The sequence below is a fragment of the Podarcis liolepis genome (genome assembly GCF_965112155.1).
Source record: "Podarcis liolepis genome assembly, chromosome: 15".
NCBI lineage: Eukaryota > Metazoa > Chordata > Lepidosauria > Squamata > Lacertidae > Podarcis > Podarcis liolepis.
This window is the reverse complement of record NC_139566.1, coordinates 24,147,502-24,161,184: the sequence shown is the minus strand read 5'-3', so window position 1 is coordinate 24,161,184 and position 13,683 is coordinate 24,147,502. Positions and strand designations below refer to the sequence as shown.

The 13,683-nt window shown below is 45.9% G+C and overlaps 1 protein-coding gene and 1 long non-coding RNA gene across 2 annotated transcripts in view; both read right to left on the bottom strand.

The window, feature by feature from the left end:
- LOC310695056 overlaps window positions 1-12,282 on the bottom strand; it is a 64,896-nt gene extending 52,614 nt beyond the window's left edge. Inside the window, exon 1 of the long non-coding RNA XR_014519901.1 lies at window positions 12,241-12,282. This is a non-coding gene — a long non-coding RNA (uncharacterized lncRNA). The remainder of the gene's footprint in view (window positions 1-12,240) is intronic.
- LOC310694975 (leukemia inhibitory factor-like) lies at window positions 1,026-11,483 on the bottom strand. The gene is made up of 4 exons (XM_083478918.1): window positions 11,290-11,483; window positions 10,709-10,839; window positions 3,693-3,871; window positions 1,026-2,702 (listed from the first exon to the last, which is right to left on the bottom strand). Exons 2-4 carry the CDS (start codon window positions 10,737-10,739, stop codon window positions 2,286-2,288), a joined length of 627 nt encoding a protein of 208 aa, XP_083335044.1. The 5' UTR covers window positions 10,740-10,839; window positions 11,290-11,483; the 3' UTR covers window positions 1,026-2,285.
- Window positions 12,283-13,683: the final 1,401 nt, after the last annotated feature.

The following is a 13,683-nucleotide window of genomic DNA, read 5'->3' as shown; positions in this document are numbered from 1 at the left end:
CTGCCAATCAGTGTAGACAACACTAAACTAGATGGACCCATTAGCCTGACTCTGTATAAAGCAGCTTCCTGTTTTCCTATAATTGCTGTGTCATCGTTTTCAATCTCTACTGTGGAATGGGTGGTTTTAAAAAGGCATACATACTTTTTAAAATTGCTTGCTCATCTGCATTTGTGGTTTTCCATATGTTATATTTTCGCCTGTTCTAACAACTATTGATATACTCACGGAGTTGCAACTATGAAGAGCTGTTATTATAATAATAACAATACCATCTAATAAATATTATAGCTGTAGAATCATGCCTAATCTTGAGCTGCTGGTTATTTCTTAAAATAAATATACAAACACCCGCAGGAAACTGTGGAACCTTTGAGAAAGCTTGGCTCCATTACGATTCGGGCGATATTCCCATCTGCCCCCCCCATTAAAAAGGGAGGAGGGATGCCCAGGCATTGTGCATTGTGCATATGCAATATTTAAACGCACGCCTACTACTGCTAATCCTAATTACCCTTTGCTCAACACTGAAAAGAGTTGGGCGGCGAGAAACCCCAAATCACATTGAAACTGGCCAGTGTCAACATCTGAGACTGAACACGGTAAAAAAAGAAATCTTAAGTTATGAGCGTGAGAAAATAACCCTTTTTCGGAGGGTTCAAAGCGTATTACACCATCTTGCCATAATCCTAAGGACAACCGTGTAAGGTAGGTCAGTATTAATATCAGTACAGTATTGCAAATCAGCATGGTGTCGGGTAAGGCAGAGAGAAAGACGAGAGGGCTCACCCACACTTATGTTTTGCCCTGTGTTTTCTAGCACAGGCCTGCGGTTTTCCAGTCCATGTCCAAGCCAGTGGTGTGTGGTCAGTTGACTAGGGGAACTAGGCTAGTCCCCTAAATGCTCCCCTGACGCCTCCTTCTGTTAACTGTTTCCAGGGTGAAATTGCCACCCTGTAAATCAAGACGACCCCCAGAATGTTTCTGGGGGTGGTCTTGATCTACAGGGTGGCAATTTCAAGTCTTTATACGGCCTCGCACACAATTTTTCCGGGTCCTTCCTCTCTCCTGAAAGTGAGGGGAGCACCCTGTTGCAACAGTTCAATAAAGGCCAAGCCTACAGGCTGCTGTTTTGCTCCAAGTAATCCTGGTTGGTGTCTTTGTTTTTGTCCAAGGGAGCCCTCGGATTTTCCCGTTAACACTTCCCAAAGCCTGGGAATCTTCTGCCTGGCTTAGGAAGGGAGGCAGGATGTGGCAATGTCACACGCACAATGTTGCGCCCCCCACCCCAAATTGCCCTCACAAGCTGGCACCTCTGGACCTAACTTTTCCCCTTCGAAAAATTTCAACAAGCGTCGTCGTTGCTGTTGCTGTTTTGCCCTGCCAGTTCCCCCAGGAAAACCTGCTCTTTAACGCTGAATTGGAATCATACAGAATCATAGAGTTGGAAGGGACCCTGAGGATCATCTAGTCCAACCCCCTGCAATGCAGAAATGTGCAGCTGTCCCGTACGGGGATCGAACCTGCAACCTTGGCGTTATCAGCACCACGCTCTGACCAACTGAGCTATCCAGCGACAAAGAGCAATTTAGGTTTCAGAGGCAAAATTCAGTGGTGAAAAAATGGGGGTTTTTTTGCTGAGAAAGCACTGGGACAAAAACAACGAAAAAGTTCTTGGACAGGGAACTTTAAAGCATGGATCAGTGCCTAGAAATGCAGAGCAAAGCTATGTGTAGATGAGCCCAGAGACAGACAGACAGACAGACAGACAGACAGACAGATAGACAGGGAGAGGCTTAGCTACGGCCACTTAGTGAGATGGGCTGCAGTCCTAACCTGGTTTGTTCAGAAGCAAGTCCTACTGGATTCAACGGGGCTTACTCCCAGGTAAGTAAGGTTAGGAGTGCAGCCTGAATCGCTCAGGATAGCAGGAGCTTCCCTGCTCCACATACAGGCTCAGGACTGAGCACCGTTTTAAACCCCTTTGACCATCCTGACTGTGAGTAGTGAAGACTGTAAAACTAAGTAACTGCGAACAGGTGTGCAAAAGCTTATCATATCACGGTGAGGTAGCTGAGGTTGGTGGGTGTGCTCGGCCCCCCCTCCCCCCAGTAAACATTTCTCCAGAACTCTGCAGCCCCCCCAGCTTTCCTGATCCGGAAAGGAAAAAGACCCATGGGGAGGAATGACTGTATGATGTCATCCCCAGGGCTATGGATACAACCCAAAACACGTTGGGTTGACGCTGCAGACAAAGAGTTCTTAGCATGGTCTCACACGAAAGCTCATCTCTGCCTGTGGCATTTTCCCAAGGCCTGAGCGATGAGCGGGATGGTCTCTGAATACATCCTGAGGGCCCAGCAGCCCTGCTTCTTCTTCTCAAACGCGCCCGTTTCCTCCGAGCCGTAGGTAACCTTCACGTCAGTGACTTTGTACTCGGAGCACAACAGACAGGTGAGGTTGGCTAGGAGGCCTCGCGTCTTGGTGGTGGTGTTGCTGAGCCGTTCCAGCAGGTCCTTCCTCTCGTTGTTCTCCTGGTCTCTGGTGATGTTGCCCAGGGAGGCGTTGAAAAAGGTGAAGATCTTGTACAGCGAGATCAGCATCTCTTTCCTGGTCCGGTTGTCGAAGGAGGGGAAAGTGTCTTTGGAGACGCAAAGCGATTTCACCTCCGCTCTGTTGAAGGGGGAGCCTTGGCTCTCCAGCTGCTCAGGATAGAAGGAGGAACCAAATTAAGAGCTGGCATTGATACCCATTTTACTTTACTTTATGCTGCTTTAAAAAAAAATATGCCCTTGTTATACACATCTGGCCAAAAATAGTCAGGAGAGCATGAGACATTTAATCTCGGGTTGTGGGTTCAAGTCCTATGTTTCTGCATTGCAGGGGGTTGAACTAGATGACCCTCGTGGTCCCTTCCGACTCTACAATTCTATGATGCTATGATCTGGATAATGTGCTTTTATCTTTCATAATGTTTCTTTAATGCAGGCCATTGGCAGTAACAATCAAGATTTGAGAGCAGGAACCAATGTGTGTAAAGCGCCTTTGTTAAATCCCACCTGAAACCAAATTAAGAAACATGTTTCTGGGAGTGGATTAATCTGCTGATTTCATTTTCTCCTTCCCATCTTAGGTTCAGTTTGACACATTTCCGTATCCGTTGATTTTATTTTACTTTTTAAGGTCCTCGTAAAAATTCATCCGCGATTTAGGATGACTTTCTCCTAGCACGTATATTTTTGCATGCAATTGCCCCTTGTGCATGCATTTTTAAAAATCAGTTTCCCCTGACATAATGCATTTTTGTATATTGTTTTTACTAAGATATTCATTTGGATGCAAACTTTAATAGATGCACATTTTTTGTTGAAGGACCACATTCCCTTACAAATAACCTTCTGGAAGGCCTGTGCCATTGGTGGATGGGACCAGAAGCAAATGTTGGTGGAGCAACGAATGCAAATTTGTACAACAGACTAGTTTCTACACATACACTCTCTCTCCATCCTCTATCCAGGAGAGTAAGGAGCATCATCAGAATTCAGGGACATATCCCGGCCAGGCAAAAACACTCAAGGAGGGTGCAAATCAGGTGTGGCCTGGGGAGAGTCCTGAGGGCCAGCTAGACTGCCCTGGAGGGCCACATTCCTGTGCCTGAAGTTCCCAGCCTCCCCTCTATACCCAAAACTTACATAGGCATCGAAGAGACCCGGGGCCGACAAATTGAGACGTGTCACTTGGCACTTAATTTGATTGAAGACTGTTTCTCCGCAAGGGCTGATGTTGTCGCACATGAGGTTCCGCCTGTTCCTCAGGAGGGGTTTTCCAGGCACCAGTCGGCAGTGCATGGCTAGCAGCAAAGGAACAACTCCTGTGTGGAAGAGGAGGAGGAGGAAAGGATGTGTCAGGGTTTGCTGTCCAGTAGGGAAACAATGTGCCCCATAACCAAACATACAGCAAGTAAAGAAAGAGAAGCAGGAGGCTCTGGGTGCTTATATGCCACTGAGGCTTGTGTTCTGCTGCATTTCAAATGCCAAACGCTACCCAGGGCTAACTGTGCGACAGAGCCAACTTTGCCTAATGCACACGTGTAGTTATTCACTTAAGGGACACGGGTGGCGCTGTGGGTTAAACCACAGAGCCTAGGACTTGCTGATCAGAAGGTCAGCGGTTTGAATCCCCGTGACGGGGTGAGCTCCTGTTGCTCGGTCCCTGCTCCTGCCAACCTAGCAGTTTGAAAGCACATCAAAGTGCAAGTAGATAAATAGGTACCACTCCGGCAGGAAGGGAAACGGCATTTCCGTGCGCTGCTCTGGTTCGCGAGAAGCGGCTTAGTCATGCTGGCCACATGACCCGGAAGCTGTATGCCGGCTCCCTCGGCCAATAAAGCCAGATGAGCGCCGCAACCCCAGAGTCTGCCACGACTGGACCTAGTGGTCAGGGGTCCCTTTACCTTTACCTTTACTTTTAGTTATTCACTTATTTTGCAAGGAATTCCCTCTGCCATAATGCATCTTTGCACATTATTTTCATGAACACAGATAAAAGAAAGAACTTCTTCAGGAAGCGCAGTGTTAAACTGTGGAACTCACTGCTGCAGTGATGGTCACCAACTTGGATGTCATTATTATTATTATTATTATTATTATTATTATTATTATTATACCTTTGAAAGAGGACTGGACAAATTCATGCGAGGACAATGTTCTCCATGGCTGCTGGTCACAGTGGCTATCCTCTGCCTCCACTGCGAGAACAGGGTTAATTTTAAAACATTGTTTTCTTACTGCTTTGATATAATTATTTTATATTTCTCACTGTTTTGTTTTGTTTTTTAAAAAAACATTTTACGTTGTTTTTAATTCTAGATTTAATAGTGTATTTAATGTATCCTATTGTGTTTTACGTGCTCTGTTTTGCTTCCTACCTTCCATACTGGTTATTGATTGAAATAAATATATATATGAAAAATATAGATGTGAAATAGATGGGCCATTGGTGGCCTCACCTGATGGTCTTAATCATCCCTCTGGATTTCCCCCTCCCCAAACACCACCAGTCCTGAGAGCGAATTGCAAATGCCCTCTCCTTACTCTCCCCTGGTTTTCTTTACTCTCTGCTCCTCCTCTTCCAGGCTACTATAGCTGGATCTGTACCTCCCTCACCGGCCACCCACAGCTCCCATGTGCTATTGTTTGATTCGTGCAGCTTTGCCCAGCCAACGTCACCAGAATTCCCCTCAGTTCTGAGTGACGGGTGGCAACCTTCCCAGATTTCATAACCGCAGGCCAAACAATGTCAAATATGCAAAGCGGTTCCTACCGGGAACATCTCCAGCTCAGCATCAAAGCAGCAATTTGGGAAAACCTCTTCCTTCATTTCACAGTTATTTCTCTTTTAGACAGTCAGAGGAGGACTGTGCGCTAGGCAGGTGTCCCACAAAAAGGTGTCCCCCCCCCCCACACAAAGCAGGGCATAGGAAGCTACCTTATACTAAGAAGCTTAATATTGTCTGCACTGACTGGCAGCAGCTCCTTAGGTCTCAGGCAAGGGACATTCCCAGCCCTACCTGGAGATGCCAGGCACTGAACATTAGGACCATCTCATGTGAAATAATTGCTCTACCCCCTTCGCTATAGTCTTTCCCCATTGGTCCATCCAACTCAGTACAGTGGTACCTCGGGTTAAGTACTTAATTCGTTCTGGAGGTCTGTTCTTAACCTGAAACTGTTCTTAACCTGAAACTGTTCTTAACCTGAGGTTCCACTTTAGCTAATGGGGCCTTCCACTGCCACCGTGCCATGATTTCTGTTCTCATCCTGAAGCAAAGTTCTTAACCCGAGGTACTATTTCTCGGTTAGCGGAGTCTGTAACCTGAAGTGTCTGTAACCTGAAGCATCTGTAACCCAAGTTACCACTGTATTTTCAAGGGTTTGGCAGTGAAGCCTGATGAGGAATGGTTGAAGGAGCTTGGTATGTTCAGCGTGGAAAAGAGGCGACTGAGAGGAGATATGATAGCCATCTTCAAATATCTTAAGAACTGTCACGTGGAAGATGGAGCAAGCTTCATTTTCTCCTGCTCTGGAGGATAGGACTCAAACCAACGTCTTCAAATTACAAGAAAGGAGGTTGTGGACTCTCCTTCATTTGGGGTTTTTAAGGAGAGGTTGGACGGCTGTCTGTCATGGATGCTTTAGCTGAGATTCCTGCATTGCAGGGGATTGGATGAGATTACGCTTGGGGGTATCTTCCAACTCTATGATTCTGCGATTCTATGACTGGCAGTGGCTCTCCAGGATTTCAGACAGGGAACCCCTCTATTACCCCTTCCTGGAGATTGAATGTGAGGTCATTCTGCATGCAAAGCAGGAGCTACGCCCCTTCCCTTGAGGAACACAGGAAGCTGCTTTACATGGAGCCAGGCCATTGGTTGGTCTAGCTCAGTGCTGTCTATACTGACAGGCAGAAGCTCTCCAGGGTTTCTCACAGGGGTCTTTAAGAAACCTCGGTGGCCCTGGATGTTGTCAGACGCCCGCTCCCATCAGTCACACGGCTAAGATGCAGTAGGGCTGCCGAATGTCCGAATTTCCCATTACTGGGATTTCAAAGGTGGCATTGACATCCAGGGGGGATTTTCTAAAGGCAGCACCTTATCCTGGATCTTTGGCAAGTCAACCAAAAAATCGCCAGGTTGCTGTTGTTTTGCGTTTTTGTAAAACAAAACAAAACACCTCAACAACTTTGGGGCCTTCCTAAAAAAAAGTTCAGGGCGTCCTGGTTTTTACTTTTTGAAATACAGTCATACCTCGGAAGTCAAATGCCTTGCAACTTGAACATTTTGGCTCCCAAACACCACAAACCTAGAAGTGAGTGTTCCAGTTTGCAACCGTTTTTTGGAAGCCGAACATCCGATGCAGCTTCTGATTGAGTGCAGGAAGCTCCTGCAGCCATTGGAAACCACGCCTTGGTTTCCAAATGTTTTGGAAGTCGAACGGACTTCTAGAACAGATTCCGTTCGACTTCCCAGGTACAACTGTATGACAACCCTAAGCTGTAGTGCAACAACATCTTGAGAGACACAAGTTCCCTATCCTGGACCTGTTTAATGACCAAGACATACTACATGCCATCCCATATACTCCTTAAATAACTATGGTCTGGGAGTGACCAGCAACTTGCAGAAAGCTCGATCGAAAGAGCAGGGGGGTCAAACACAAAGAGAAGCTTGGTGGGCTCAGCCTCGTGGGGCCAAGAAGGACGGTACGGGGTTAACTGAGTGGTGGGGAGAAGCGGCAAAGCGTCTGGGTATAAGGCAGGGGGAAGTTGGCCAAATGTGTGGAGGAGAGCAAGACAGAGGATGAAGCACATTTGCAAGCAGACCTTCCATGTGTCCCTACTTTCCAGAGACAGCCTCGGATTTACAGAAGCTGCCCCAGTTCCTTGGAATGTCCCAATTTTCCATAGGATGCCCCTATTTTCACCAGAGAAATATTGGAGGGTATGGAAGGAAGTCCCTCAGTGCTGTATTCAACCCTGTGGAGGCCCCTAGGCAATCAAAATCTCAGGGTGGGGAGGAGAGAGCTTTGTGGGTGAGCTCTAGCGGGATAACATTGAACTAAGGAAGATTGGTTGCAATTTGCTCTCAAGGTCAAATCAATATTATTTTTGATCCTTTGTCAAGAGGCCCCTAAAATAAGGTTACCAGACGTCCCCGTTTCCCGGTGACAGTCCCTGGATTTACAAATCAGTCCACTGTCAAAATCCTATAATTCCTATTGAAATTCAAAAGTGTCCCCGGATTCATTGAAAAAAAATCTGGTAACCTTACCCTAAAAGGTGTGGGGCTCATAAGCTTGGACACTGGCACCCCTATTTTCACCAGAGGAGAGAGAAAGCAGGGGGAACTGGGCAAGAAAGGGCAGAAGATTTCTCCAAAGAGAATTGCAGAGGCTGCTGCTAGCCAACGAGACCCACTCAAGGTGGCAGGGAGAGGAGGTTTAGTACCAGTGGGTATGTGCCAAGGCTGGGCATGATGTCTAGGCAAAGACAATATGGTGCATGGGCTGAGCAAGGTCTAAGGGGGGCCACCAAACTCCAGAGATGTGGGCACCAGAAATGGGGAATCCTCTTGTCCGTGGGCCAAACTCTCCCCATCCAAGGTCTCAATCTGAGCCCTATTTTCCCCAAGCCATGCCCACCCACCCTTCAGACTTACAGCAAAATCGTTTGGCTAGTGCACCCTTCAGTTGATGGGATGTTGAGGAGGAGGGCAGTCTTGCTCCAGGAAGAGGAAGCGGTTTCGGAAAACCGCTGCTGCTGCCATGGAGGTTGTTCGATAAGGGAAATAGCAGCACATGACTTAGGCAGTCCTGACTCAAGGAGCTGTTGGTGATAGCATCTCCCCTAAGATCTGCGGTTGATTCCGTGCTAAGCATTCAGCTCTGTTCCTCAAGAGTCAGGCTGGATGTCCAAGGAGATCACACTAATATCTCTTTGCAATGACAGGCAGAAGCTACTCCTCAAGTGAAAGCTATTACATTTCCAAGGAAGGAAGAGGTGATTTGTTGCTGGGTAGCATTCAGGTCCAACATTCCAATAACCATCCACTTCCACCTGGATGCCTCCAGGAGCCCATCGGCTTCTCCTGTTGCCCTTTTTCCAGGCAGGTATTATTAGTCAGAGGTTTGGTTCCGTTCGCCAGTCATGGATAAAGCAGCCAGAAATTGTCTAGCCCTATCTAAAAACCATCTTGTAGCTAGTGTCTACAGATGGGCAAATCCATCCATTTTTCTTTTTCTCTCGTTTTTTTCAATCTTAAATTCAGTTTGCTACATTTCCACATCATTTTCTGAACTTTTAAAGTTTAAACAATGCATGTTCCTCCCCCACACACATTATACACATCTTTTTGTATTAAATTTTGCCCAATACGCCCATTTTTTGTATCCAATTTTGCCTTACAAAGCACATTTTGTATACAGTACTACAAATAATCATAATCACAATCATAATCATAATATTTTTATGACGCCCATCTGACTGGGTTGCCCCAGCCACTCTGTACTGAGTTTTGCATTGCAAAATTGGAGAAAGTGTGAAATTTTGAAGCATGGCTACATTTCAGTTTGTATACAGTTCCAGGAAGTGCACAATAGGTAGATCCAAATTAAAATGCGAAGCAAACTGAATTTATCTCTTATCCCGACTAGTGACCATTAAAATGTCTTGTGCTGGTGAATTCTAATGGCACAGCCTTAGAATGTACACACTATAATAAATGGGTATGTTTTCTTTTGAAGGTGTTGGACAACCCTGAGGTTTTGGGGCATTATTATTATTATTATTATTATTATTATTATTATTATTATTATTAAAAAGCTTATACAGGTTGCATTATTAGCCATTAATTCACCAGCTGAAGAGTTCTAGCAAGAAGATATTCATCCCTCTAACACATGAGCTCTTGCAAAGCTTATCTTGATTCTAGCTTGGCAGAGGGTTGGACTAGATGACCCTGAGGGTCCCTTCCAACTCTACAATTCTACCATTCTAACTGCCCTTTTAAAGGTGTCAGAGGATGCTGAGGTTTTGGGGTGGTGGTTGTTTAAACTTTTCTGGGTTTGCATTAATTAACAGCTCAGGAGCTCTAACAATAAGCTGTCCACCTCTTGGCAGCTGAGCTCTTGGAAAGCTTATCTTGCTTATTCTAACTGCCAAACAGTTCAGGAAAATCCAGTGAAGAAAGATATGCTCTGTAACACTGATTGAGGTAAGCCTGACTAGTGGGGTGGGGTGGGGTGGGGGAGCCTATGAAACAGGAAAGGAGACCCAATCTAAGAATCCCAAACTGGAAGAACAGAATAATTCCTTAGAGAGGCCCAAAACCTTGAGAGGTTAGCATACCTTCATTCTAGGTTTGATTGCTCCCTATGATGGGCTGGTGGGACGCGGGTGGCGCTGTGGGTTAAACCACAGAGCCTAGGACTTGCCGATCAGAAGGTCGGTGGTTTGAATCCCTGTGACAGGGTGAGCTCCTGTTGTTCTGTCCCAGCTCCTGCCAACCTAGCAGTTCAAAAGCACAAAGTGCAAGTAGGTAGATAGGTACCGCTCTGGCGGGAAGGTAAACGGCGTTTCCATGTACTGCTCTGGTTCACCAGAAGTGGCTTAGTCATGCTGGCCACATGACCCGGAAGCTGTACGCCGGCTCCCTCGGCCAATAAAGCGAGATGAGCACCACAACCCCAGAGTCGGTCACGACTGGACCTAACTGTCAGGGGTCCCTTTACCTTTTTTATGATGGGCTGAATACAATCTGAGCTGCTTCAACCGCTGGATAACATTTCCCTTCTTTCCAAACTTCCTTTTGGGAGGGGAGGGGGATTAAAATGTCTAATTCGATAAGTGAAGTGTTTCTCCCAACAGCCAGAAATATGGGGGGAATCTTTCAGAAGTTGCCAAGAAGTTTAGCAGAAGTCTGCCAAAAAAGAAAAAAAGGGAAACCATCTTTTTCTCACGCTGCCCCAAAATGCTCAGAGGTCTTTGGAGTAACTAGAGGGATAGAGTTGAAAGTTCAACCGCGGTCACACTTTGGACTGCAGAGGGCAGAAGGCGCTGACAGCGGTCCTCAGTGAACTTTGGAAAGGGAAAGGGAAAGGGAGGAAAAAGACAACAAAGAAGAAGTAATCTGAACTTGAGAAAGGTGGGTTACCTGAAATGATGGCTTTCATTGTAAGCTGCATCCTGGAATGACGTAAGAGAATTGGCCGTTGGCAGGAGTGTTCATTCAGAGAGTGGTGCTTAATACTTGGGGATGCCACTGGTTTATATATACTTGTGAGCCTGTGTTGTAAGAAAGGGGAGGGAGATTTCATTGAGAGTGGAAATACTGAGCTCTTCCGAAGAATGAAAATGTTGAGGTCATTACATTTGTGGTTTTTCTGGTTCCTCCCCATCAGCCCCCCCACTCCACACCCGAGTGTGGCTCATTTTGGAATTGTTTGATACGAAATTAAGTGGGCAGATAAAACAACAACCATTTGAAGAAAAATCAGCTCCTGTTTTCCCCTGCCTACATCGACACAATCATGTCACGAGTCATCGCAAGGAAAAGAGCTGTCAGACCGAAGGTTTGACATCATAGGCTCTCCCCCCCCTCCATCTTCTGTTCTCACCCCACCCCTCGCCACAGAGGGGAGTGCAACTTTCACTTTTGTAGCCCAATGATTTCCCCTGGGAAAGGCACTTTCTTCAGCGTTTCCGAGAGGCCGGGTTGTACAAAGGTAGAAGCACACCCACGCATGGCCTCATTTGGTAATTATCGGGGCAAAACAAGAAGAAGAAACGGAAGCCGGTGGAGGAATTTCTGTGGAGGAAATCAAAAACCAAGAAAGTACATGAAAAGTCTGTGTGTGTGTGTGTGTGTGTGTGTGTGTGTGTGTGTGTGTGTGTGTGTAAGAGAGAGAGAGAGAGAGAGAGAGAGAGAGAGAGAGCTTTATCGCCCCCTGGTGGGCACTTTGGAACATCAATGGATTTGTGTCAAAAAAATCCAATCCTAGAACCAGCGCTTTTTTTTCTCTTTAAAAAAATAATGTTTAGGGGTACTCTCGTTTTGACTCAGGAAAACCACCATTTTATAGTTCATATCAGGAAAAATAAATACAGTAAATGGACAAAAGTACAAAGATTCACAAAATGTTTAGGGGTATGCGTCCCCCCAGAAAAAAAAGCACTGCCTAGAATCCAAAGTACAAAGATGTTTAAAATCAGACACCGCAAAACACTGGCACCTACAGATATACCCTCCAACATTTCTCTGATGAAAATAGGGACGTCCTATTCCATGAGAATGAAAATAATACTAATAATGTTATTATTTGTACCCCACCCATCTGATTGGGTTGCCCCAGCTTCCAGCATATATAAAAACATAATAAAACATTTTTAAAAAAACCTTCCCTATACAGGGCTGCTTTCAGATGTCTTCTAAAGGTTATATAGTTACTTATTGTATCTCATTGGCTTGGAGGTCACAAAACTCCATACCCTCCAACATTTATCTGATGAAAATAGGGACACCCCCACCCCCACCCCCCAACATTTCACCAATAAAATAAGGAAATCTTAAGGAAAAGTAAGACATTCTGGGATCAAATCAGAAACAGAGGACTTCTGTAAATCTGGGACAGTCCCTGGAAAATAGGGACACTTGGAAGGTCTGCACTAACCACTATACAGTGGTACTTCAGGTTAAGAACTTAATTCGTTCTGGAGGTCCGTTCTTAACCTGAAAGCGTATGGAACATGAAGCGTCTGTAACACGAGGTACCACTATACTGCCATGGCTAATTTGTGTGAAGCAAGAGACTTGGAAGGAAAGCAGGCCACCATATTGCATGGCAAAGCAATGGATGTAAATTTTACCCCCGTAAAGGTAAAAAAGGTAAAGGACCTCTGGATGGTTAAGTCCGGTCAAAGGCGACTATGGGGTTGCGGCGCTCATCTCGCTTCAGGCCGAGGGAGCCAGCCTTTGTCCACAGACAGCTTTCCAGGTCATGTGGCCAGCAGGACTAAACCACTTTTGATGCATGGAAATGTCATTTACCTTCCCGCCACCTTACCTTACCTATTTATCTACTTGCACTGGTATGCTTTCGAACTGCTAGGTTGGCAGGAGCTGGGACAGAGCAACGGGAGCTCACTCTCTTGCGGGGATTCGAACAGCTGACCTTCCGATCAGCCAAGAGGCTCAGTAGTTTAGACCACAGCACCACTTGTGTCTTGCATGCCAGTAGGCCGGCATGTAAGAGATGTCATCAGTGTTGGACAACATCATTCCAGCTAGCCAAAAACTCTCAGGTTGTGAAGCAAGGCCCATGAGTTGTGTCACCTGAGGAAAGGGGGAATGACCTGGGAAGTGTTCCAAGGTCCAGACCTGGAAACCTGGAGGGAGATGAATTTGCACCACAGCTGTCAACTTTTCCCTTTTCTTCCATGGAATCCTATTCGAAATAAGAGAATTTCCCTTTAAAAAAGGAAAACATTGACAGCTATTATTTGCACACACACACACACACACACACACACACACACACCCCAGCTTGAGGTTCCCTGTCCTTGCTATAAAGCAAGTGTGGGGAATATTTGGCCCTCCAGATGTCACTAAACTACAACTCCCAAAACCCCTGGTCATTGGCTGTGCTTGCTAGGACTGGTGGGGAGTTATAGTTCAGTAACATCAGGGGTTAATGGTCTCCCCGCACCAGCCCTCCTGCTATAAAGTGTGATGTCTATGTAGGAAATGGGATGTTTAAATATCTGGACCGGAGTTTCTCAACGGAGGACTCAGGAATTCCGTTGCATTGTGGAAATCTTGAGGTTTGAACTCTGAGGCCAGAAGGGGATTCTGGTGAGAATGACCAAAAAGAAGAAGCAGGCCTCTGGGAGAGAGAGAGAGAGAAAAGGAGAAGTCGCATATAGTATCAACAAATTCTACCTGAAGTGAGTTTCGAGAACAGAAAATGTGATCTTTCCAATGCAGGCAGTATCTGGGCTGCAGCTGAAACGAAACTGCTCAGGAGACATTCTCCCTGAAAAGGTTTCTGGGGATTTTAAATCTGAATTAATCATCTGAATATAAACTAGTCATCCTTTCAACGTTAAAATTTACGTCCTTATCCACTGAAC

Coding starts and splice junctions, on each gene's coding strand:
- LOC310694975 (XM_083478918.1), bottom strand. CDS start 10,739: ATGCAGCTTACAATGAAAGCCATCATTTCAG. Junction 3,872..10,708: donor AATGAAAGCCATCATTTCAG/GTAACCCACCTT, acceptor TCTTCCACACAG/GAGTTGTTCCTTTGCTGCTA. Junction 2,703..3,692: donor CGGGTCTCTTCGATGCCTAT/GTAAGTTTTGGG, acceptor TATCCTGAGCAG/CTGGAGAGCCAAGGCTCCCC.